The sequence below is a fragment of the Theropithecus gelada genome, chromosome 4, assembly GCF_003255815.1.
Source record: "Theropithecus gelada isolate Dixy chromosome 4, Tgel_1.0, whole genome shotgun sequence".
NCBI classification, from domain to species: Eukaryota; Metazoa; Chordata; class Mammalia; order Primates; family Cercopithecidae; genus Theropithecus; species Theropithecus gelada.
This window is the reverse complement of record NC_037671.1, coordinates 49,773,061-49,799,373: the sequence shown is the minus strand read 5'-3', so window position 1 is coordinate 49,799,373 and position 26,313 is coordinate 49,773,061. Positions and strand designations below refer to the sequence as shown.

General features: G+C 37.8%; 1 protein-coding gene across 1 annotated transcript in view; it reads right to left on the bottom strand.

Moving 5' to 3' along the window:
• Nucleotides 1–20,569, bottom strand: part of CD2AP (CD2 associated protein) — a 151,852-nt gene extending 131,283 nt beyond the window's left edge. Inside the window, exon 1 of the mRNA XM_025383934.1 lies at nt 19,814–20,569. Within this exon, the coding sequence (XP_025239719.1) occupies nt 19,814–19,817 (4 nt within the window). The 5' untranslated portion in view covers nt 19,818–20,569. The remainder of the gene's footprint in view (nt 1–19,813) is intronic.
• Nucleotides 20,570–26,313: the final 5,744 nt, after the last annotated feature.

Sequence of the window (26,313 nt, the reverse complement as noted above, 5' to 3'; positions counted from 1 at the left end):
AATCCTAGAAATAGTAGCACCAACTTCGGAATAAAATAAGCACTAAACTTGCAGCTGTGCAACAAATCTAAGGAACAAACAGTCTATACTAAACAGGAGACACAAAGTTCTAGGAAGTATCTGACAGAAAAGCAGCATGGGGTACAAACTTTGAAATTGTATGCTATCCTTATAAATCTGGAACTCAGAGAGACAGGAAAGTCAGTTAAGGACAAAAAAACTAAAGATGATTAGAAACTTTTGGAAAGGCAAAGAACTGTACAATGCTGAAAATGCAATTGGCCGGGTGCAGTTGCAGCTCACACCTGTAATCCCAATACTTTGGGAGGTTGAGGTGGGTGGATCCCTTGAGCCCAGGAGTTCAAGACCAGCCTGGGCAACATGGCAACCCCCATCTCTACAAAAAAATACCAAAAAAAATGTAGTCAGGAGTGGTGATAACGTGCCTATAGTCCCAGTTACCGGGGAAGCTGAAGTGAGAGGATGGCTTGAGTGACAGAATGGCTTGAGCCCAGAAGGTGGAGGGTGCAATGAGCAGAGACCACATCACTGCACTCCAGTTTGGGCAACAGAGCAAGACAGGAAGGACAGAAAGGAAAGGAAAAAGGGAAGGCAACGGGGAAGGGTAAGGGAAGGAAAAAAGGAAAGAGGAAAGTGAAAGGGAAAAGGGAAAGGAAAGGGAAAAAAAAAAGGAAGAAAAGGAAAGGAAGTAAAGCAAAAAGAAAAGGAAAAGGAAAGGAAACAAAAAAGGAGAAAGGAAAAATATAATCATCATATGTACTACTTGGCTTCACAGTAAAAAAAACACTACATGGTCATAATAATGTGAAGCAATTATTTTAACTTTGACAATTATTGTATAGCAAAACAAAAGGACCAAATTATGGCTGTAGAACAAAATATAAATGTTAACAGCCTTGATATTATAAAGGATAATAATTCTGAAAAAGAACTGAAAGAGGGAGGTTGGTAAAGGAAAGAGTAAAGGGATGAATATCATTATCATACAAAGTGCTAAGTCCACAAATACTCTATTAGTTGCTAGAAAAAGAAATAAAAGTATAAACCCTTACTATGTTCGGATAAAGAGAAAACGTGAGATTGTAAATAAGCTAAATATTTTCAAGTTAAAAATAAACCAAAATCAACAACAGAAACTAATTATTTAGAAATACAAAAGCCAAAACATTAAAACAGATAGATTTAGACAGTGTTTTCCCTATGGAGAATGAGAATAGGAGCAGAGAACAATGAGGCAAGGAAACAGTGTTTGTTAAGTCATTTAATATTTTTTGTATTTGTATATCATGTGCAGAATTACTTTGATAAGATTTTTAAGCAGTAAATATTAAAGTGGTTTGTTCAATATTACAGCAAAAACGTTTATAGCACCACATAACTGCATACATGTGTGATAATTAAGAAGTTCATTGAGTCAAAGAAAATCTATTTTACTTCCCTTAGAGAAAATGCCATACGGTAAATAGGGTTAAATCCCCTGTTCTTTTAAACTTATTCACAATTAAGTTTGTAATATTAAACTGCAAAAAGTGAAAGACAAAGAGGAAAGAAAATCTTAAACAAAGGTTGTCAGAGAAGCAACATTTAGACTAATGGGTGAAGCCAGAAGGCAGATTAGTATTTTAAATGTGTGGAAAGAAAATACCTACAAATCTTAAACTCTCTATACCCGAGAAAATATCCTTAAAAAAAGAAGGAAAAATAAAGACACTTCGGACAAACCAGAAGTGGGACTTTGCTACACAAAAAGAAAACTCTGAGGGATGTTCTCTGAGAAGAGCAAAGGAAAGAAAAAAGATTCAATATGAAGTATCAGCAATGTAGAAAGGAAAGCAAAAACAAAAGAAACAGTAAGTATACAGGTATACAAACATTGAATGAATAAAAACGGTAACATCATATAGGAAATTAAAAATACAGAAAGATTAAAATAACAAAGTAACAAAGTTGGGAGTTAAAACTGTTCCAAGATCCTTATATGGTATAACAGAGTAAAGTTATTAACATCAGATTTGTATAAGTTGAGAATGCATGTAGTGATCACTAAAATAACAGAAAAAGCGTAAAAATGCCAAAAATCGTGGGGAGAAAGAACAAACAAATTTTTAAAATACTCGACTGGCAGTTTCAGCTCCAACAAGTAAAAGGCTTTAAAGTTATCACTCCCACCCTGACAAGAAAAAGGCTAAACCAATTGAAAATCAATTAATTTCCTCGGATCCATTAGAAAATTGAGGACACAGAGCAAACTACCACCTAAAGATATGGAGAGGAAGCAGGTAAAGCCAGAGAGTCATGGATGAGTTCTATTTATTACCTAGAGTAGAAGCTGCTGGAGCCATAAATTAGCAGGAACACCATTAGTCTCTTAGAGCAGTTCTAACAAACCACCACAAAGTGAGTAGCTTGAAAGAAGAGAAATTTATTCTCCTCTTTCGGGAGGCGAGAGGGCAAAATCAAGGTATCAGCAGGGTTAGTTCTTTCTAGAGACTCTGAAGAATCACTCCATGCCTCTATCTGGCTTCTGGTGGCTGCCAGCAATTTTTAGCATTCCTTTGCTTACATAATTCCAACCTCTACCTCCATCTTGACATGACCGTTCCACTGTTATGTCTCCATCTCAAATCTCACCCTCTCCTTACTCTTTTCCAAGGACACTAATCATTCAATTTATTAAGAATTTCTTCATCTCTGAATCCTTAATCACATCTGAAAAGACTATTTCTCTCTCTTTTTTTGATGCAAAGTCTTACTCTGTCACCCAGGCTGGAGTGCAGTAGAGTAATTTCGGTTCACTGCAACCTCCACCTCCCAGGTTCAAGTGATCCTCCCACTTCAATCTCCTAAGTAGCTGGGACTATAGGGATGCACCAACATGCCTGGCTAATTTTTTGAAATTTTTCTGTAGAGACATAGTCTCATTATATTGCCCAGACTTGTCTCAAACTCCTGGGCTCAAGTGATCCTCCCATTTGGCCTCCCAAAGTACTGAGATTACAACAGGCGTGAGCCACCATGCCTAGCCAACTATTTGTACATTTGTAACATTTATACGTATGAAGGGTTAAGACTCAGACATACCTTTTTTGGGGACAAAAATTCAATCCAGTACAAACACTTAAGTGGTAATTTTGATGACTTGCTGGAGGTTGACTGTGGAATAGCATGAAAGTGGGAAACTCCTAAGGGAATGCTGTCCTATAGGGGAGTCCCCACACTTTTGTGGGTTTTATGGTACTGCCAGATTCTAACATTAAAGAGCCAAGAAAAATCGCCTTATAGTTCTGGCAAGGAGGAAAAAAAAAGTAATCACTGTGAAATACAACCTGAGTATTCTCTGCAACAAAGGCCTACACTCCAGGGGAAAGACTGTCAGGGGCTTTATACCACCTAGGAACGGGAATTTCCCTGATTCTAGTCCGCTCCACAGCTCCAGGACATCGATCTACTAAAAAACAGAAATTTAATAATTAAGATTATAGTATATTTCCCCTCTCCCACATGCTACCACCACATCAATGAGGCTCCAGCATTTACAGCTGAAAGAGCTGCAAGATGCAGATTCTATCTGAGAAAGAGTTCTAAGGGAAACCCAAAGAAAGCAAGGAAGACAGAAACAAAGACACTACAGGAATGTGAACCCTCTGGCACCTACAGCTAGAGCAAACATTAAACACAATCCAACACCTAGGCAGATAAATATAAAGCCTCACACTAACGATTTAACTACCACAGTTCCTATTACCTAATAGGACATATCCAACCTTCAAAAAATTTCAAGTCATGCTAAGAAGGCAAGAAAAAGCAAGTCTAAAGAGACAAAGCAAGCATCTGAACCAGACTCAGATATAACACATTATTTTTTAGTTATCTGGCAGGAAATTTAAAATAACTATGATTAATACGCTAAGGGTGATGATATAAAAAGCAAACAACATGCAAGAAAAAATGGATATGGTAAGCACATAGAATCTCTAGAAAAGAAACAGAAGGAAAAGCTGGAAATCAAAAACAATACAACAAATAATCGATAACACTGACACATTCATCAGTAGACTATATATAGTCAAGGAAAGAATCAGTAAGCTTGAAGAGAGGTCAAAAGAAATTTTCCAAACTGAAATGCAAAGAGAAAAAGAATTATAAAAAAACAAAAAAAGCTGGGCGCGGTGGCTCACACCTGTAATCCCAGCACTTTGGGAGGCCGAGGCGGGCGGATCACAAGGTCAGGAGATCGAGACCATCCTGGCTAACACGGTGAAACCCCGTCTCTACTAAAAATACAAAAAAAATTAGCCGGGCGCGATGGCGGGCGCCTGTAGTCCCAGCTACTCAGGAGGCTGAGGCAGGAGAATGGCGGGATCCCAGGAGGCGGAGCTTGCAGTGAGCGGAGATCGCGCCATTGCACTCCAGCCTGGGGGACAGAGCGAGACTCCGTCTCAAAAAAACAAAAACAAAAAAAAAAAAAAAAAAAAAATCCCAGGACAGAATATCCAAGAACTGTGAAAAACTTCAAGAGGTACAAACACACATAATTGGAATTCCAGAAGAAGATGGGAAACAGAGCAGAAGAAATATATGAACTAATAATGGCTGAGAATTTTCCAAAAATAGTAAGGTACACCAAACCACACATCAGGAAAACTAAGAGAACAAAATTAGGATACAAACAAAAAAAATCTACACCTAGATGTATCACATTCAATGGAAGAAAATCAAAGGCAGAGAAAATCTTGAAAGAAGCCATCACAAAATATCACCCTATCTATTGAGGTACAAGGATAAGAATTACAGCAGGCTTCTCATCAGAAAACATGAAGGCAAGAAAGCATGGAATAAAATATTTAAAGCATTGGGAGAAGAGAAAAAAAAAAAAAAAAAAAACACCAACCTAGAAATCTGTATCAAGTAAAACTATCCTTCAAAGGGAAAGAGAAATAAAGACTTTTTCAAACAAAAACAAGAATTCACTGCCAGCAGACCTGCCACGGAAGAAATGTTAAAAGAAGTTCTTCAGAGAAAACGAAAATTATACAGGTCAGAAACTCAAATCAATATGAAGAAGGAGCATAGAAGGAATAAATGAAGACAAAACAAAATAATTTTTTTATTCTTAATCGATCTAAAAGATAACTGCTTAAAAGTCGTAATAGTAACAACGTATTGCATGATTTAGCATACGAACAGGTGAAATTAATGAATGTCGTAAGGGACAAGTGGAATAAGGAATACCCTATGGTACCGGCACTACACATGAAGTGTTGCAGTGTTATTTAAAGCTGAATTTAACACTACTTATAAATGTATATTGCAAACTCCAGGGCAAGCACTAAAAATAAAAATTAAGTATAACTGAATGTTAAAAGAGAACCTAAAATGGAATCATATAAAACGCTCAAGCAGAAAAATGGAGAAAAAATAATGCAACCAAAAACTATTATTTGAAAACATCAATAAAATCAATAAATCTCTAGAATGACCAAGAGGAAAAAACAGAAGGCCCAAATTACTAATATCAGGAATAAAAGAGGGAATATCTCTACAGACCTTACATTCATTAGAACAATAGTAACTTGCGGCCAGGACTTCAAGGCCAGCCTGGGTAACATAGCAAGATGCTATCTCTACAAAAAACAAAAATACGTGTGTGGGGCAGCACCTATAGTCCTAGCTACTTGGGAGCCTAACGGGGGAGGATCCCTCGAACCCAGGAATTCGAGGTTGCAGTGAGCTACAATCACACATTTGCACTCCAGCCTGGGCAACAGAGCAAGACCCTGTCTCAAAAAAAAAAAAATTACAGGTGTGAGCCCCCAAGCCCAGCCTTCCATGTACCAAGAAGGCACCATCTTTGAACTCTCCTCACTAGACACCAAATTTGTCAGTGCCTAGATCCTGGACTTTCCGGCCTGTGAGCAATACCATTTCTGTTGTTCATAAATTACGTAGTCTAAGGTATTTTGTCATAACAGCTTGAAGGAATTATGATAGAAATTCGTAACAAAACTGTGTAGAGAGGAGAAATTTCTAAACTTAAAGTAAAATGGTCAAAGCTTCAAAGTAACTAAACTGGAAACAGGCAGTAAATACTTGCAACAAACAAGAAAATGAACTAAAAGCATTTATAAGAACCAAAAAAAGGAAATCTCAACTGAAAGCAGGTAAAAGAAAGTAAAGTACATTACTTAAAATGAAGTACAGCAAACTCTAAGAACTTAATCCTTACCTAAAAAAAAAGTTTGGCTTAAGTTGGTTCTGCTTGTGGGTGCTGGTTAGGCATTTTTTAAATGGATTTACTAGCTGTTAATAACTTTAAAAAAAAAAAATCAGTATTTAAACAAAAAGGATATCTGAAAATCAAGCTTAAAAATCTTAAAATCCATAATTTTTTAAATTATTACTTGCAAAAATATTGGTGGCAATATTATAAAAGATTTTCTACTAGTCTGCTTTAATAAATATGCATTATTTTGATAATAAAAAATCACTTCAAAAAAATAAACAACTTACACAAATTCCAAATAGGCATAAGTTGTATGGGCATTGACTACTTTTAATTCTTGTCAACACAATACAGATAAATATCACAATGGCATCTAACAGAGTCTGTCAAATTAACCTTACCTATATTATACCACTGATCATAGTATACTATTGAGTATTAACCTTTATTACAGCAGATGACAAAATATAAAAAATTACACAAAAATATATTTCAGTATGAGGTAAAAAAATAATTACAAGCTTTACTCTCAAAGTAGTAGTAATATGATGAAAATAACGGTTCCACCTCTTATTTCCTGATTTTATATATATCACACACACACACTCACACCCAGGCACACATGTATCAGGAAGAAAGAAATATACGTATTTACTTTTTATTCCCAGGGCTAAGTATTTCTTACCACAAACCAAAAGACTTTACCATAATTATTCCCAGAACTAAATATTTATTCTTTACCATAAATAGAGAAATGCAAAGCTGATTAGCATTTCTCAATGTCATTAATAACATTTCCTTATTTAAGTCCTCTAAAGTTAGGTACCAGATCCATTAGTCAAAATACTACTAATAAAAACGACAATATCATCCTAAAGTCCTTTTAATTACATATTAGAAATTCCATCATGTATTTTCTCAAGCTTGTTAAATACGGAACTGATAAGCAGCATTTCTTACATGTTTTTCAACAGAGATAAGTAAATCTAGTCATTCTTAAGATAGTGAACAAATTGCACACAAAACCCACCCTTCCTCTTTGTACTTCAAATAGCATACAAAGGTTTGCATAGTACAATGCACTCTTAGCACATATCCAAAGAGAAAAAGAGAAGGAAATTTGATACAAGGAAATTTTTACACAGTATTATATTCTTCCTAATGTTACTAAATTAGAGTAAGTGACAGATATCCACAAAAAAAACCTTAAAGTTTAAAAAACAAAAAAGATTTCTATCTCGAAGACTGATTACTTGAGACAATTCTAAAAACAAAGAAAGTACCATGTACATGTGATTAATGACTTGTCCTAAAATAATAAATCTTAAAAACAAAAAACATACAAAAATCTAAAGAGCAAACAAGTTGGAAAATTCAATTAAATATTCTCATTCCTCATCTTTATTCCCACTATTAACTTCAAAAAAACACTAGAAATTATTTTTAAGCATGTTTCAAGTCAGATCAAAAAAAAAATACCATATGAATTGCCATCATAAAGTTTTATAGAACTCACCAAAAAACAACCCTAGGAAAACTTTTGGGTATGTAAGTAAAAGACCAATGTGTTACAGTTAAAATTTGTCAAAAGTCTCTTAAGAGGCCAGGCATGGTGGCTCCTGCCTGCAATCCCAGCACTTAGGGAGGCCCAGGTAAGAGGACTGCTTGAAGCCCAAGAGTTCAAGACCAGCCTGGGCAATATGGCAACCCTATATCTACAGTTTTTGTTTTGTTTTGTTTTTAATTAGCCAGGCATCGTGATGGCACATGCCTTAGTCCCAGCTACTCAGGAGACTAAGGTGGAAGGATCACTTGACTCCAGGAGGTCAAGGTTGCAGTGAACTATGATAGTACCACTATACTCCAGCCTAGGCGACAGAACAAGACCCTGTTCCTTAAAAAACAAACCAAAAAAAAGTCTCTTTAGAGAAAATAGTTACTCAAACAAACGAATACCAACCTACAGTTTTTAGATGATAAATATTTAAATTTCTTCATTTTTTAAAGCACACTACGAGAGTTATTTCAATTCATATTACTTGCTTTGTTTAACTCAACAATCTTCCTTCTCAAAATGTTTTAAGATATAATTAAGAGAACGAGTTTTAACATCAGACCAATGAAAGTTTGATTCTGTCTCCTCACATCTTATCTCTGACTTGGACAAGTAACAATCCCTCTAACCTCATTTCCTGAACCTGAAGAATGGGAAGACTAATGTTTTACCTCATGTTCTTGTGGGGAACTGAATGCTCCGTACATTCAGCCTAGCATAGTAAGAATTCCCTAAACATTAATAATTAAGTATCAACTAAAAATGAATTTTAAAATTACCAAAAAATAGGAAGTTGCTATATAAGAATTTCCCTCAGTTTCCAAACAGACTTCTATTTTTTAAAAAACTAGTCGAGTGCAGCCGGGCACAGTGGCTCACGCCTGTAATCCCAGCACTTTGGAAGGCCGAGGCGGGCGGATCACCTGAGGTCAGGAGTTCGAAACCAGCCCGGCCAACCTGGTGAAACCCCATCTCTACTGAAAAAAAAAAAATACAAAAATTAGCCGGGCATGGTGGCAGGTGCCTGTAATCCCAGCTATTCGGGAGGCTGAGGCAAGAGAATCGCTTGAACCCAGGAGGCGGAGGTTGCAGTGAGCCGACATCATGCCATTGCACTCCAGCCTAGGGGACAAGAGCAAGACTTCGTCTCAAAAAAAAAAAAAAAAAAAACTAGTTGAGTACAGTAATGAAAAGCAGGGAAGAGTAGAAAAAAGAAGAGCAGGCCGGGCGCGATCACTCAAGCCTGTAATCCCAGCACTTTGGGAGGCCGAGACGGCCGGATCACGAGGTCAGGAGATCAAGACCTTCCTGGCTAACATGGTGAAACCCCGTCTCTACTAAAAAATACAAAAAACTAGCCGGGCGAGGGGGCAGGCGCCTGTAGTCCCAGCTACTCTGGAGGCTGAGCCAGGAGAATGGCGTGAACCCGGGAGGCGGAGCTTGCAGTGAGCTGAGATCCGGCCACTGCACTCCAGTGCAAAAAAGAAAGAAAAAAGAAGTTCAATCTGTAGCTGACTGAACAATCGAGATAACTCACTACCTGAGGACCAAACTAAAGATTTTTAAAACATAATTAAGTTATATAGACAACTACAAGAACCTGTAAGAACAATAGCAGTAAGAATCATTAAAAATTCAGAAGTAATCATTTGAGTCTCTCCATGGTTCCAAGCATCCACCCAAAATAAACACATACAGAAAACAAAAATCTAAACTCTTCATTATTTTTTAAGAAACAAAGTCTCACTCAGTTGCATAGGCTGGAGTGCAATGGCACAACCATGGCTCACTGTAGCCTCAAACTTCCAGGCTCAAGTAATGTTCCCACCTCAGCCTCCCAACTAGCTGGGACTACAGGTGCATGCCACCACAGCCAGCTATCTCTTTTTTTTTTTTTTTTTTTTTTGTAGAGATGGAGTCTTGCTTTGTTGCCCATGCTGGTCTCAAACCCCTGGTCTCAAGCAATCCTCCTGCCTCAGTAAATTCTCATAATCAAAAAATATTGAGCACTTGAAACGTGGCTAGTCCAAACTGAAATGTTATATAAATGTAAAATATACATCAGATTTCAAGATTTCTTTCATATATAAGAAAAAAGGTAAGCTATCTCATTAATAACTTTTTATACTGAATACATTATGAAATAATGTACTTTCTTTAACCCAACATACATTCAAAATATTATTAAAATTAATTTCATCTGTTCCTTTTTAAGTGTGGCTACTAGAAAATTTAAAATTACATATATGTAACTTAACCCAGTATGTCTCAAAGAATATATATGTATACTTGCTTCACAACACCTACCTTAAAGATTTTATCATTTTATAGTTCAAACATTAAGTTATTTTGAAAGAACTCTTTAAACTAAAAATTAAGCCTTTATGCCTAAATGTGTTTAACAAGTTAAATTGGAGACCCATACAGAAATGTCTCTCTCTGCCAAACTTTCCCTTTATTTATATGCACCGAGTAGGCAATCAGTAGATTCACCTGACAAGATTCTTAACATCCCTGATTACTGATTCTCTATTAAAGGGATTTAAGAGCTTCACTGAGCCATACAGAAAGGATTAAAGAGTTTATTTCTAAAAAAAAGTTAGATCTCATCCATGATCTTGAAACAGTAATTTCATTAGGCAACATCCTATTAGTCTGTTTTAGGTGGACATATTTCAATATATTTAAATTTTGTATCATTTGTTAGGTTGGCCCTCTCTACCCAATTACTCCAAATTAAAGTATTATTGAATCAGACTTAGTGGATACATAGCAGGCTCCCAATTTTCTGCCAGTCAATACAAGTGTTAAATTTTGTAAGTACACTAAAATAAGTGATACAGTCTCCAGCATCAATGAGCTCAGATCAAGAAAGGTCATTTACACACTAAGAGAATAACAAAGAAGTTTTTATTTAAGTTTTAAACTATGAAGTTCTAAGCATAAGTTCAACTGCATTTTGTAGCATATAATCTAGGAATTTAGAATAATTTGTGAGAAAAAGGGTTACATTGAGATTTGAAATACAGCCGTTTATTTCCATTTGACACTCAATCTGAAAATTTAACAAATTTATTTTCATCATTAAACAAATTGTTTTGATCTGCTTCCTAAAATGTGTTTGATAAGAATGGCCAAATTAGTAGGTAAGTAAAAATGAATTCCTCTTAAATGGTTGTGCACAAATGCCCACACACACACACCAAAACAGTCAGGCAAAATACTCACCAGACTGCAACCTGCTACAGCACAACAGGAATTTTAATTAAAGTTTAAGGCAAAACTTGGATCTTAGGAGAACATACTTCTAAATAAACCGAAAGTTGTTTCTAACACAAAGAATGAGAAAACCCCTAGAGAACAGTATACACATTTGAAAGACCAACTTTAAATGTCTCCTAAAAACACTCTAACCAAGACTATGCAGTCTCAATTTTACAAATACAGTATATGAACTTCTATATTTACAATCCAAAAAACTTTGGCACTTGATTATTACAATAATCGTTATAAATACTCCAGGAATGACACTTTTAAAGTCAGTCTAGATGTTAGGTAAATACCCAGCCTCTTTAGTACTGGGAACACTGACAGGACAGTAAGAAGGATAAGACAGTTTTAATATTTCAGGTAAAAGTACACATCTCAAAGGATCAGCTCAAGAGAAGGCATGCTTCATTCTAAAGACTCTTTGCCAGAAGTGGAGGAAAAAATACCTTAGCTACTGCCAGTACTCAGTATATCATCACTGGTCAAACTAATGAGCGATGAACAAATCCCATTTCCTTCAGTGCAGGAGTCTATATTCTAATATTCCATATACTTCTCCTATTACATTTTAACATTTCTGACATTGACCCTATACTCTCATTTATTTGTCTAATGGATTCACATATTAACTTTCATTGTTATTATGTTGTCTTACTCCTATCACATAAGCCATCCCAACACATTCATGACATTCATCAAAAACTGGAGGGAGGGAGAGGCAGAAGCATTTATGTCAGAACCCAGGGGTTGTGAGAAGTTTAAAAAAAAAACATGTGATTCTAATAATATGCCCAATCCTTAACACTTGTAAACTACTTAAGGCACCAAAACTTTTATTTATCCTAAATCCCCAAGCATTTAACATGATATTAATCACATTCCTCACATTAAGGAAAATACTTCTTGATTAATCTCTCATCAGCAGCTTCTTTGCTTGATGATGTGCCATTGTGACAGGCCCTTTTTCTTAATATTGGTGTTAACTGTAACTATCACCACACTTAAAAGTGAAGTTATGCATCACTTAACAAAGGGGATGTATCCTGGGAAATGTGTCATAAGGCGATTTGGTCCATGTGTGAACATCACAGAGTGTACTTAAACCTAGATGGTACAGTACAGCCCACTACCCGCCTAAGCTATAGGGGATAGCCTATTGCTCCTAGGCTACAAACCTGTACAGCATGCTATTGTACTCAATACTGTAGGCAACTGTAACACAATGGTAAGTATCTGTATATTTAAACATAAAAAGGTATAGTAAAAATACAGTATAAGTAATAAAAATGGTATACCTACATAGGGTGCACCTACCATGAATAGAGATTACAGGACTGGAAGTGGCACTGGGTGAGTCAGTGATTGGTGAGCAAATGTGAAGGCCTACGACATTAGTATACACTACTACAGATTTTATAAACACTATACACTAAAGCTAACTACACTTTTTTTATTTATTTCTAATTTTCTTTCAAAATTAACCTTAGCTTACTGTTTTTTACTTTATAAACTTTCTTACTTTTTTGTAATAATATTTACAACACCAACACATTGTATAGTTGTACAAAAATATTTTCTTTCTTTATATCCATATTCTATAAGCTTTTTTCCATTTAAAAATTCTTTCCGTTTTAATCTTTTTTGTTATAAGACACAAACACACATTAGCCTAGGCCTGCAAAGATCAGGATCATCAATATCACTGTCTTCCGCCTCCATGTTTCACCCCACTGGTAAAAAACGTGCATAGCGCTGTCATCACCTACAATAACAATGCCTTTTTCTGGAACACCCCCTGAAGGACCTGCCTGAGGATGTTTTACAGTTAACTTCTTTTAATAAGTAGAAGATGTACTCTCTAAAATAACAATTAAAAAACATAGTATAGTAAATATATAAGCCAGTAACACAGCCATTTATTGTCAATATATGTACCATATATAAATGTATGTATGTGCTATACTTTTATACAACTGGTAGTGCGGGTTTGTTGACACCAGCATCATCACAAACACAGTGAGTAATGCGCTGCACTACTATAGTGGGATGGCTACAATTCACTAGAGAAGAGGAATTTTTCAGCTTCATTATAATCTTAGGGGACCACCACCCAATACGTGGTTTATTATTGACCAAAACGTTCCTAAGGGGCTCATGATTGCATTCTACTAGAAACCCCTAATGATTACACAGTCACACCCTTGGAATTATCCAGACGCTGAATCATCAAAAAGAACCTAACCTAAGTGGCACTAATAAGGTACTAAAACAGATACTGGAATCCAGGCTCCCATGCTAGTCACCTCTGTTTTTGCAAATGAGTTGAGAAACTGAACAAGATCATGATGGGAAGTTTAACCAGCTACATAGTATCTGAAAGATTATAAAATACAAGTCTACTGGAGCCACTGGAAAGGACAGGTTCTAGGAAAGAAAAAATCCGTAACAATATCTGACACTGGAACAACATCTTAAGCCATTATCAATTTAGAATAGTGAATTTTTTTAAAAGCAGTGTTTCTTCTAGGGTAAAAGCACCTTTAAGTGCAAACAATTAGTAAATATGCTTTCAGTAAATCAAATAGGGTTCAATGAAAATGGTCAGGAAGACTGTAGAACATCTAGGAACCTGAGACCTTCAGAAACAAAAACCAAAACATAACAAAAAAAAAAAAAAAAAGAGGTAATATCAAGTTTAGTCCAAAGAAGAAAACATTTAGGAGCCCAGAAGGAAAATGCCTACTTCACTTGTGGTTAAAACCAAGGTTATGATTCAAAAATGAGTACAGCATAGTCTCGGGTTAGTGAAGTCCTAGTAAAATTTTATCTGTTTAAGAGACATAATAAATGTCTCTACTGTGAGCTACTGTCTAAATATCTACCTAACGTAAGCCAAAAAAAAAAAAAAAGCAGGGAGGAGTGTGAGGGAGTATTGCCAAAGACAAGTACACACTATCAAAACAAAATTTAAAAAGCAACAACAGAAAAGGTCTTTCTAATAGCCAACCACCATTTCAGTGAAACCAAGAGACTCATAATTACTAATACTTTCAAGTTTTTTGTGCCTTATGTGGCCATTTATTATTATATTTACAGTTATAACTGCTTAACACCCTAAAGGATTGTGTACTTGTTTCTGAAACAGAAAGATATGCTGAGGTTTTGTAATCTGCTTCACATTGGGTATGAAAGGAAAAGGAACCTAGATGAAAAAGAGACAGAGCAAAAAAAAAAAAAAAAAAAAAAAAAGCAGGCACATCAAATCCCTGGGACCAAATAAACAGAGGGGGTGGCAATCTATACCCAGGGAATATCCTCCAGCGTTTGAGAGAGGATCCCATTTCACCCCAATAATTCTGGGCCATTAGTACCATACTTACGGATTTAGCTACTAATGTAGACTACTAATATAGTCCCAGGACAGAAAATACATAAGCTTAGGGGATCACTATCTTGTATTACCTCTTGGTTCATCCTAAATAATTCCAATAACTAAGCTCACTTTTGTTCCTACAAATACCCACCTTGTACTTCTCCAATAAGAAATCTGGACCCTGTCTCATTTTGTTTCCCTGTGACTAGGTTTTCAAGGCCTACTGCCAGACCCCATTTCCTCCCTTTTCCCCCAGGATGCCAGTCTGAATCTCTACCTAGCGCCTGGTACCAGCCACCATTCCACTCCCAAACATACATGTACACACTGCACTTTGCCAAACATATCCCTGATGCTGACAAGCTGACTGTAGGCACATATAGACTTCCATCCAGACTTCCCAAACTAGTGCTCTGCCCCTCCCCCAACTAGAAAGACTTACTGCCTGACTGCTGAGATAATTTGGTCCCTGAATCTTGCTCGTGTTAAATCTGAATGGCAGTCAGATAGCGCATGTACAACTAAGCAGTAACAGCTCCATCATAATGATTACCCAATTTACCTAAATTTCAATCACATCTTACTAGTTTTTATTTGCTCTTTCTTTTCTGAATGTAAGATCTGAAACCTTTCAGATCTTTCACAACTTGCTTCATCAGTTTACCCAAGAAACAGGTCTGCAGCTCCACCCAATTCTCACCCAAATGAAAAATCATTATACTTTTTTCTCTACCTAGCTGCAAGCCCTTGACACAATGACAATTTTTTATATACATTAAAGTAAGCATTTTTATCATTCAAAATATATTTAACAACAGGGAATGATAATCTCTGACAGAGGAAGATTCTCTGACAGATCTGGATTATGAATAAACAAAAATGTAGCACTTTGGGTTTTATAACTATTTATTTTAAATGTCTTAAAAATTAGATTTTCGTTAATATGATGTCATTTTAGTTTGCAAATCCCTCAATCAGAAAGGTACATGCTGGGCATGGTGGCTCACACCTATAATCCCAGTACTTTGGGAGGCTGAGGCGGGCAGATCACGAGGTCAGGAGATCCAGACCATCCTGGCCGACACGGTGAAACCCATCTCTACTAAAAACACAAAAAATTAACCAGGCGTGGTGGTACATGCCTCTAGTCCCAGCTACTCGGGAAGCTGAGGCAGACTTGCTTGAACCCGGGAGGCAGAGGCTGCAGTGAGCCAAGATCACGCCACTGCACTCCAGCCTGGGCGACAGAGCAAGACTCTATCTCAAAAAAAAAAAATGTACAAAGCAAACTTCCAGCTCATTTCTACAGGAAACTATGAAATATTATAAATGTGAATTTTCAGCCTTAATGTGATTTTACAAAATTTAAACTACTCAAATTTTGAAACCTCAAAAAAAAATCTGATGAGTACTTAAATAAGGAAAAGAATTACTACATTTGCCAGTGATTCAACTTTGAAACAAAAATTTCCTAATATTCTTTTTTCATGCTCTGGAGTAGTTTAATTGAAGTAAATCCTGATACAGAAAGGTGAACCATTAGCAGGCAATTTCCATTTGCAACTACTTATCTGTACGAATCAAGATTTTATCCAGGCCAGGTACAGTGGTTCGGCTGTAATCCCAGCACTTTTGGAGGCCAAAGCAGGTGAATTGCTTGAGGCCAAGAGTTTGAGACTAGCCTGGGCAAGATAGGGAGAGCCCGTATCTACAAAAAAATTTAAAACTAGACCAGAGGTGGTGGTGCGCACCTGTAGCCCTGGCTACCTGGGAAGCAGAGGCATGAGTTTGAGGTTGCAGTGAGCTATGATCACGCCACTGAACTCCAGCCTGGGTAACAGAGTAAGACCCTGTCTCTAAAAATAAGTAAATAACAAACATATAAATAAAAAATTTTAAAATATTTTCTCCAAACAGTACAACAAAGTAACATAAAGAAATCACTCTATTATACAAGTGCATATATCATCTAAACCAACTGCAAAATTTGTCTATTAAAACCACCATGAGGCCAGGCACAGTGGCTCATGCTTATAATCCCAGCACTTTGAGAGACTGAGGCGGGCGGATCACCTGAGGTTAGGTGTTCAAGACCAGGCTGACCAACATGGTGAAACCCTGTCTCTACTAAAAATGCAAAAATTAGGTGGGTGTAGTGGCACACACCTGTAATCCAGCTACTCGAGATGCTGAGACAGGAGAATCACTTGAACCCAAGAGGCGGAGGTTGCAGTGAGCTGAGATCACACCACTGCACTCCAGCCTGAGCAACAGAGCAAGACTCCATCTCGGCGGAGGGGGACACATGACTGATATGTTTTATATACGTGAGCTTATAAAATAAACTAAAAAGTTCACCACCTTATCTAAAATCATTAAAGAGAAATTCTGCCCTTAGAAATCTGCTTAATCTTTCAAAAATAAAAATTCACAAATATTCCTTTTTCGGGCTCTAGAAACGCTGACACTTTGTGCCATTTGCTTTCTGCCTAATTCTGCTTCAAAATGCCAATCTGTATTTTTGGAATAAGAAAAATAAGCATTGCCTATCTGTCTCCCTAGAGCTCTTCCCTAATTCTTTCACACAGAATACCTCAAATTTCTCAACAGGCACTTTACCACATTTAACAAAGGCAGACACTAAAAACATTACTTTAACATAAAATTCAAATAAGTCTACTAGTAGTCATCCCACTTAAGAGTTTTTCCTAAGCACCTGAAGTTCTTACCAATAATGGACTTTGGCACAGTACCTCCAACACTGAAAAAAGTATCTACATGATTTCTGTAAGGTTATGTCACATAAAATTCAATTTCTGCATTAGTGCAATATCATCTCATCCCACTGGTCCTTTATTTAAAGAAAATATCCTACTTCTAACAAAGGTTAAAAATTGAGGATTTTTTTTTCCAAGTTGGTACAAGAATTAGGGAAATCATTTGAAAATGAAAATAACCACCAGCACTGGCAATGTTCTAAGCACTTTACAAGTAGTAACTCACTCAATCCTCCTAACCACCTATGAGGTTGATATTTTATTCCATTTATAGATTAAGAAACTGAAGCACAGAGAAGTGATGCGCTCAGTCACACAGCTAGTAGGCAGAAGAGAATTTGACCTCAAGTAGTCTCCGTCCAGAGCCCATGCTTTTCACTCTCTAGCTGTACCACCTAAGCATAAGAACCACCACTTAATAGGCATCCAAGTTATCATACACCAAAAAATTTAATATTTTTTCATTTTGTGACAAATTAGATAAAATATCATGTAAATATTTTAGGCTGCATTTAAAATCGTAAGGAAAAAGGATGGCTGATAAAACCAAATAAATGAGATTTATATTAAAGAGCAAACTCCCTTTAAGTGAACTTGAGAATTTTATTATTACATGACCAATAAACTTAAAGAATACACTGATATGGAAATGTTTCACAAACACTTTACAAAAACTTCACCACAAATGCCCTAAGTAATATACCCTCAAAACACATTCTAAGTAGTCAAGAGTATATCAACATTGATATCCAAGTCTATACGAAAACTCAGCTAAACAGAACACAACAAATAAATCACAAAGAAAAAGCCTCTGGACAATCAAAACAGGTATTCCAATGTCCAAGTATTGGTACACAATTATTTTTCTCAAGAGACGACTTCACACATTAAGTAAGGGCGTACTCATTTTTCTCCTATGCAGAATCACAAACCTGAACATGATTTCCACAATTCTAAAAAAAAATAAGAAAAGGAAAGATGACGGGGACACTAATCAGTTACAAGCACATCCACTAGCAAAGCAAAAAGAAAAAAAGTACTTAAATAATTTCAAAATGCAAACAAATATTTAGAATTTAGCTCAACAGCCCTATACGCAAAACAAGATTGCATCCCCAGGTCATCCAAAGAAGTTTAATTTTATTCTGCATCCCATTTAAGACAGAGAAGAACTGTATATTTAACTTTAGTATTATCTTAATCCAAAGTGGTTAAAGTGATTTTATAATTTCATGCTTAAAAGAATACGCCCACAATTACCCTGCAAGCTCAACTAATCAATTATAAAATAATTCATTTGAAAATTCCAAATAGCAAATGTTTTATTTCATTGTTTTTGAGCTCAAGAGCACTTTGAGTATAAATGTTACCTGAAAGCAGGAGGGAAGTGCAGGAGGGAACTTAAAATTAGGTAAGCCTAAGAAAACAGAGGATAGCTAGGCGAGTGTCTGTAAACAATATGCTCAAAACATCCCCCACAAAGCAAAGTGTGGACAGAGGGTGCCACATCAGCAGTAGTCTGTAATCGTCCTGCTTCTAAATCATTTGTTAGTTACATGAATTATTCATTTCGGTAATGGTTTGTTGATATGAAGCAGCACCAACACTCAAATGCAAAAAGTGATTGGGTCCTCCTGATCCGCTCTACAAAAATCAAACTTGGGTTTACTCTGACAGAACACTCTCTGCCTTATAGTGACAGAGCGTGTTTTGATTTTTTTAAGCTATCCTTTTTTAAGTTGCTTTTAATTTTTAAAGGATTGAGGGAGTTAATGCCTAGCCCACACTGAACTTCGTTATCAAAAGAATTGTTACACCACTTAACAAAATTCCTTTTCAACCCGGACTGCCACACATTCTGCCTTCTCCAACTTCAAACAAAACTATAAAGCGCATAGTAAATAACATGTATTTTTCTCTCCTCCGGCAAGGAAGTCTAACTCCAAACAGGAAACTGCTCCTCAAAGGATCCAACCCTGAAGTTCAAACCCAGTCCTCGGGAGCAGACTGCATGCTTAAGTGCCAACACACTTGCCTAGGTAGAACCCGAGTAAAACAAATAAGCTTTCTTGTCCTTAAGGCACCCCTTGCGAGTTTTAGCAGGAAAAAAAAAAATAAGTTTTTGAACAAATTTCTCTCTCTCCTTAAATGTATACAAAGCCTCGCAGAAAATAAAGAAGTTGAAAGTGCTACTTTATCAAGTTTTTCGATCGCCCTCCCCCATTCCACAAGGAGGGGGAGGGAAGGAAGGGGATGAGGAAGGGAGGGAAGGTCAGGTCCGATTTTAGCTGGGCAAGGGGTTAGGAGAGGAGGCCAAGCGCCCCCGCCCCACATTCCGCACCTTTCTGGTGAACAGCAAAAGAGGCGGAGAAGGGAGCGCGAGGGAAAGCACCCGCGAGCTCTCCCACCAGTTTCTCCGTGAGAAGAGCAAGGTGGAAGGCAGGGCGAGAAGGGGCGGTGGGGAGAATGGAGAGGGTGGGATGCTGCCGCTCTGGGGCTGACCGCCGTCGCCTCCCCATAAGGCCGAGAAAGGGCACAGCCTCCCCGGATCTGGAAGGTCCGGACGGGCGACTGGAAGCGCCCGAGTCTCTTACCCATGCTGGGGGCTCTCGCGGGGAGAAGCCGACGTCTGCTCCTCCTCCTCCTCCTCCGGTGGCTCGCGCGGCCGCTCCCGCGGCTGGAGGCGGGACCCGCGCTCCGCGCTAGCCCCTCCTGAGCTCAGGCGGGGCGAAGACTCGCCTCCATCCGCCCGCAGCGCTCTCCTGCCAGTCCCTTCAGCGCGGCCCGCCAGGCAGAGGCAGAGGCGGCGACAGCTCCTCACCCCTGGCCTCCGCAGAAGCCACGGCGGCGGGAGGGCCCTCCCCCGCCCGCCCAGACCGCGGTTTTCCCACCCTGGCAACTCCCGTAGTGGGGAGGAACCCGCCGGTTCGCCCAGGCCCTCGGCTCCAACCGCGAGCGCCCGCCCAGCCTCGGAGCCCGCCCCTCGCCTCTTAGCACCCGCAGTTTAAAAAGGCGACACCGTAGACTAAGGTGGAGACCCAGACAGAGGCCGAGAAGGTGCGGGGAACTGGGTCCGGGAGGAGGCAAATCTCGCGAGAACGCCCTCGTTCTCCCCGCCCCACCCCGCCCCGTCGCGTTAGGGCTCTCTCCCGGACCCCCAGGCTGGTGCCAGGTGCGGTGACGTCACGGCCGGGGGTCGTGCACCGCCCGCGTCCAGGTGCAGCGAGCGGATGAGGAAGCGGTGCAGAGAAGGTTGGGCTCGCTTTCCCCCCGGAGGCTCGGAACAGCTTGGGCGGGCGTTGGGTCTGGTTTGTCGCTTCAGACGGATCAAAAGGTTTCTGCTAACAGGCAAAGTTGCCCCACTTTCCGCGGCGGCGACGCGTTGTTACTTTCTGCAGCGAAGCAGCCTCTGGAGGACCTTAAACGGAAAAGGCGGAGAGGAGGGCGAGCGCGCTTCATTTCGACCTTCAAGGGAGGCCCAGATGCTGCCAGGACCCTCAGTCTACCTTGCGAAGTTACTTACGGATCAGAAGCATTTGGTCTTCGTCGGGAGGGGGAGAAACCTAGGCATCGGATAAATTGTTTCACAGAAATAAATTACTGGATTCCTTTAGTCTCTTGTCAGCTGAAGGCAACTTTATCTAATTTTCTTTATTTCTTTTTAAAGTATAATTTGAGTTGTTGCTTGATCGAGAGAAAAATAGGCATCATGATTTGAAATATTGCCAGCATTTTTTTTCTAGCGCGAATGTGAAGGAGGGCATAGGATTATTATAATCAGTCAAACATGAGTCTGGGAGTTACGAAGAAGTATAATTATTTCAGCAAGCTTTATTTCCCCCTCCTGTTTAAATAGACCCAATTTCCAGGACAGATGTGTGTGAGCGTTTGTTGAACGCCAACTATTGTGCCTAGTGCTTTTTGAAGAAATTATGTAATTCTCAGTCATCCAGCACTGCAACTGACTTGCCCTTTGGAACCAGGCAGACATGGGTTCTTGAAACTCAACACAGCCATTTACTTTTTGTGGGACCTTGGATAAATTAACCTGGCTGAACTTCAATTTCTTGAGTATGTTGAAACCAATCTTGCAATGCAGAGCACAGTGGCCCGTAGTAGTAACCTTGTACGTATCCATTACCACTATTTCCTTTTGCCATCTTTTAATTCTAATACTTCTCAAAAGGTTGCGTGTGGTAATTTTATAACAAGAATGATCAAACTCAGAAACAGCAGCCAAAAAGGAGAAAAGAAAAAAGTTTAATATACTCACCTAAACAAGATTACATTGACATCATGGAACATGTGCCTTTTTTAGGTAACAAATATGTGTTGAGCATTGCGTTCGTTGTCCCCTACCAAGCAAAAAAAAAAAGGCTAAAGTACAGCGCTAATCCTCAGGGACTTTGCATTCTACTGGGGGGGTGAGATACGAACACAAAGTTAATAGTATGAGGTAGTGAGAGTCAAATGCTTGAGAATCTAAAGGAAAACGAATTACTGTGGGCAAAGCAAGCTGTAAAGAGAAGATGTGAGTTGAACGAAAGCTCGGAGAAGGCAATAATTCAGTCTGGAGGAGTCCTAGAACTGAGAAGTAGAGGTGGATATGCAGAGTATTTCTGAGTCTTTAAGAAATGTGTGTGGCTCAAGCAGCCCATAAGGAAGGCCATTTATGCTTTGGAAGAATGAGGCTGGTGATGGACTAAGAAGAATTTATGAAAGGACACAAAAATATAAGCTATTGGAAGCACATACATAGGTAGTAAATTCAAGGCCCAGAGACCTTAAGGTTCTAGAGACTTTAAATTTCCAGATCTCTAGAATCCTTAATATTTAAAGAAGAAAGGCCAATGAATAGAATGGAAAAGAGGCTAAGTAAAACAGAAGGGGGAATAAAGACTATCAGATTTAATAATAAGGGCATCTTTGAAAATATAATTTCAGCATATATATAATAGAATATGTAATATGTAACTACATATTCAGAATATATATATATTAGAAAATTCAGATTAAAGATTTTATCAATTGAATGATAAGGAAGTGGAGGCCACAGGTAAGGTAGATATTTTCTGAGAAGTCAGGTGACATGATCTGACAACATGATAAAACGTTTACAATCATTTCTGTCCTAGAAATTCCGGGATCTTCACACTTGTAATCCCAGCAATTTGGGAGGCCAAGGGAGGAGGATCACTTGAGCCCAGGAGTTTTAGAGACCAGCCTGGGCAATATAGCAAGACTCCATCTCTACAAAAAAAAAAAAAAAAAAATACAAAAATTAGCCCACATGTGGTGGCACAGGCCTGTGGTCTCAACTACTTGGGAGGCTGAAGTGAGAGGATCACCTGAGTCCAGGGAAGTTGAGGCTGCAGTGAATTGTGATCCTGCCACTGCACTCCATTCAGCCTGGGTGACAGAGTGAGACCCTGTCTCAAAGAAAAAAAAAAAAATTCTAGGATCTGTTATTGCCATAATAAACGTGTTTTACAAGTTTAAAACTTAAATTCACTTTGCAAATTCAGAGGCATTATCCTCTGAGGTAATAATGAGATGTTGAATCATAGAAATTGGAAGCATTAGGGACCAGAACCCCTAAGAATTGGTTGAGAAAACTGAAGTAAAGCTAAGAAGTAATCGCAATCCCAAATTTAATGTTGTTTTCCAAAGACAAAGCTAAAGGAAATTCTAACAGAAGAATGAAATCTAGAAATTTACTTTTAAACTTACAAAATGGCACGTAAAAATACCTTCTACACCTTTGAGTGCTATGCAATATTAGTTATTAATTATTCCGTTAAGCTCTTTTCATCTTTTAAATCTTACCTTCTCAGCTATAAGAGGCCTTCAAGGTATGACAGTATATTTTATACGTTTTTATATGGCTAGCACTGTCTGCAGCTCAAAACATTGCGTTCCCTGGCAATAATTATTAGTTGAATGAGAGAAAATATGGTGAGAAGATAATTTCTACTTACCACATATATTAAATTTAAATTCCTTTAATCTAAAAACAAATTATCTTTTACTTTTCCCTTTATTTTATTGTTACCTTTATGCTAGATTAGGTTTGTTTCCATCCATCTGTCCTTATTCTTTGTATTCCAGTACAAATGGACTAACACCACTCTAATCATTCACTTTCTTTTTTTTCTGCCAAGTACTGAACATGTTGATCTGACATCAAGGAGAACATTACAATTTCTGTGTGAATGACACAATTTCAGACCAACGTAATTCATGCTAAACTGCCATGATTTCTTCCTGAAGTTTTCTTAGAAATGTATCTGAAGATATCTATATTTTAAAAAATCATCTGCCTTCTTTCCTTTGGTAAAAACTATTATAACCATGAAGATTATGCTAAAGAAAAATACATGTTAACTGAATTGTATTATTTTTAAAGCACTCATTTAGCTAAAATCTTGTAACTAATTCTTTTTTGTTTCTTTGTTTTCATTCAAAAGTACTAGGTTTCCTGGGAAGTTTTCTTACTGCTACCTTGTTTTGGCCTGGCTAATTTACTGTAAACTTAAGCCCAAAGTACATCGATGTGTAACCTGAATTTTAAAAATCATTCTTTAGAAAACAATTGCTGGAAATAATAACCTCAATCAGAATGCCTATACTGTGAGATCATTGAAGCTGAAAAATCCCCCAGCTCAAACTGGTGGCCCATTCAGCTTGCAACAAAATCCTGTTCCTCTGCTAGCAACTTGGGGGATGTCCTCAGGCCTATGACCACTCTAAGTACTTTTCATTATTGCATAATAGGAAAGAGTTTAATTAAAAACATGATGACCCATCTAAATGAATTACTACTTGCCAACTGCAAGGACCTTTTTAATGGTGTTATTTGCACTTTATTCAGATGCTAGTGTCATAGGCCTTTAAAGGGAATCTCTTTCAAGAAGTATTACTCCTCCCAAATATTAAAGCTAGCTCCTTTTGAAGGGTCACATATTTTAAGTAATCTCAAATAACAAATACATTTGCATTTTCAAATATCAGGCAGTTAAATTATACGCATGGTATTATGTAAATAATTTCCAGTCATGAGTACACATTTATTCAACTCAACAGATGTTTTCCTGATCACCCATTACAAATGAGCAGCTTCTGGATCATAAATATAGAGACAGAAAATAAAGTCCTTGGCCTTAAAAGACAAAGGATTGGGGAACCTGTCCAAGGTACATTGGAATTCCCAGTAAGGACAAGGAAGGGTAGTCAGGTAGCCAGGACAACAGGCAGGTATATAATCAAAAGCCCAGGTTGGGCGTGGTGGCTCACACCTGTAATCCCAATACTTTGGGAGGGCGAGGCAGGTGGATCACCTGAGGTCAGGAGTTCAAGACCAGCCTGGCCAACATGGTGAAACCCTATCTCTCTACTAAAAATACAAAAAGTAGCTGGGCATGGTGACGGGTGCCTGTAATCCCAGCTACTTAGGAGGCTGAGGCAGGAGAGTCACTTGAACCTGGGAAGCAGAGGTTGCAGCGAGCCAAGATCGTGCCACTGCACTCCAGCCTGGGTGGCAGAGTAAGACTCCATCTCAAAAAAAAAAAAGCCCAGGATGTCTTTGAGGGGTTCTGAGACCACACTCCAATATGGAGAGCCCTGTGTGCTAGGGAAGTAATTTGATGTCTTGTCCTAGAAGTAAGAGGCAATTAATGAAGTATTTTAAGTAGGCAACTGATTTGCTTTTCCAGCTACATCCACGGTCATAGAAAAAAATGCATACAAGTCACAAAAAATGAGGTACCAAAAAATTTGGTTAAATAAGCATTGATTAAGCACCCACTACCCTAAAATAATTAGTAAATATGTATTTTTACTAATATAATAAATGTTTAAACTAATATAATATACAAGGGATTTCATATGACACTGGGAGAGATTCATTGCAACAAACACAAACTCTGCCTTCAAGGAATGTGATTTCCAGCTAAAAAGGCTAAGATATACTCAACTATTTTAACTTGCACTTATTTAAATAAAATGTATCTTATTGAGGAGAACCTGCATTTAGAATCAACATGGCACAGACCAGTAAACTGGGCAAATTTTCAATTTAGTAATTAATTTGCAGTATTCTTATTTGAATCTCTGCAAATTTTTTGTTACATAAATTTTTAATTTCTAATTTTTGTGGGTACATAGTAGGTGTATAGATTTATGGGGTACCTGATATATTTTTATACAGCCATACAGTGCATAATAATCACATCAGGGTAAATGGGATATTCATCACCTCAAACATTTATCCATTCTTTGTGTTGCAAACAATTCAATTATATTATTTTAGCAATCTTAAGATGTGTAATAAATTATTGTTGACTGTGCTCTCCCTGTTATTCTATTTAATCATACTCATTCTAACTATATTTTTGTACCCGTTAACCATTCCCACTCTCTCCACCCCTGCCCAGCCTCTTGTAACCATCATTCTACACTCTATGAGTTCAATTGTTTTAAATTTTTTACTTCCCACAAATAAGTGAGAACATGCAAAGTTTGTCTTTCTGTTCCTGGCTTATTTCACTTAGCATGACGACTTCCAGTTCCATTCATGTTTTTGCAGATGACAGGATTCCATTCTTTTCTATGACTGAATAGTACTCCATTGTGTATAGGTACCACATTTTCTTTATCCATTCATCTGTTGATGGACACTTAGGTTGATTCCAAATATTAGCTCTTGTGAATAGTGCTGCAATAAACATGAGAGAACAGATATCTCTTTGATATAAGATTTCCTTTCTTCTGGGTATATGCTTAGCAGTAGAATTGCTGGATCATATGGTAGTTCTATTTTTAGTTTTATGAGGAATCTCCAAAACTGTTCTTCATAGTGGCTATACTAATTTACATTCCCACCAACAGTGTACAAAGGTTCTCTTTTCTCCACATTCTCATCAGCATTTGTCATTACTTGTCTTTTAGATAAAAGCCATTTTAACTGGGGTGAGATGATATCTCACTGTAGTTTTCATTTGCATTTCTCTGATGATCAATGATGTTGAGCATATTTTCATATACCTGTTTGCCTTTTTTTTTTTTTTTTTTTTTGAGATGGAGTTTTGCTCTTGTT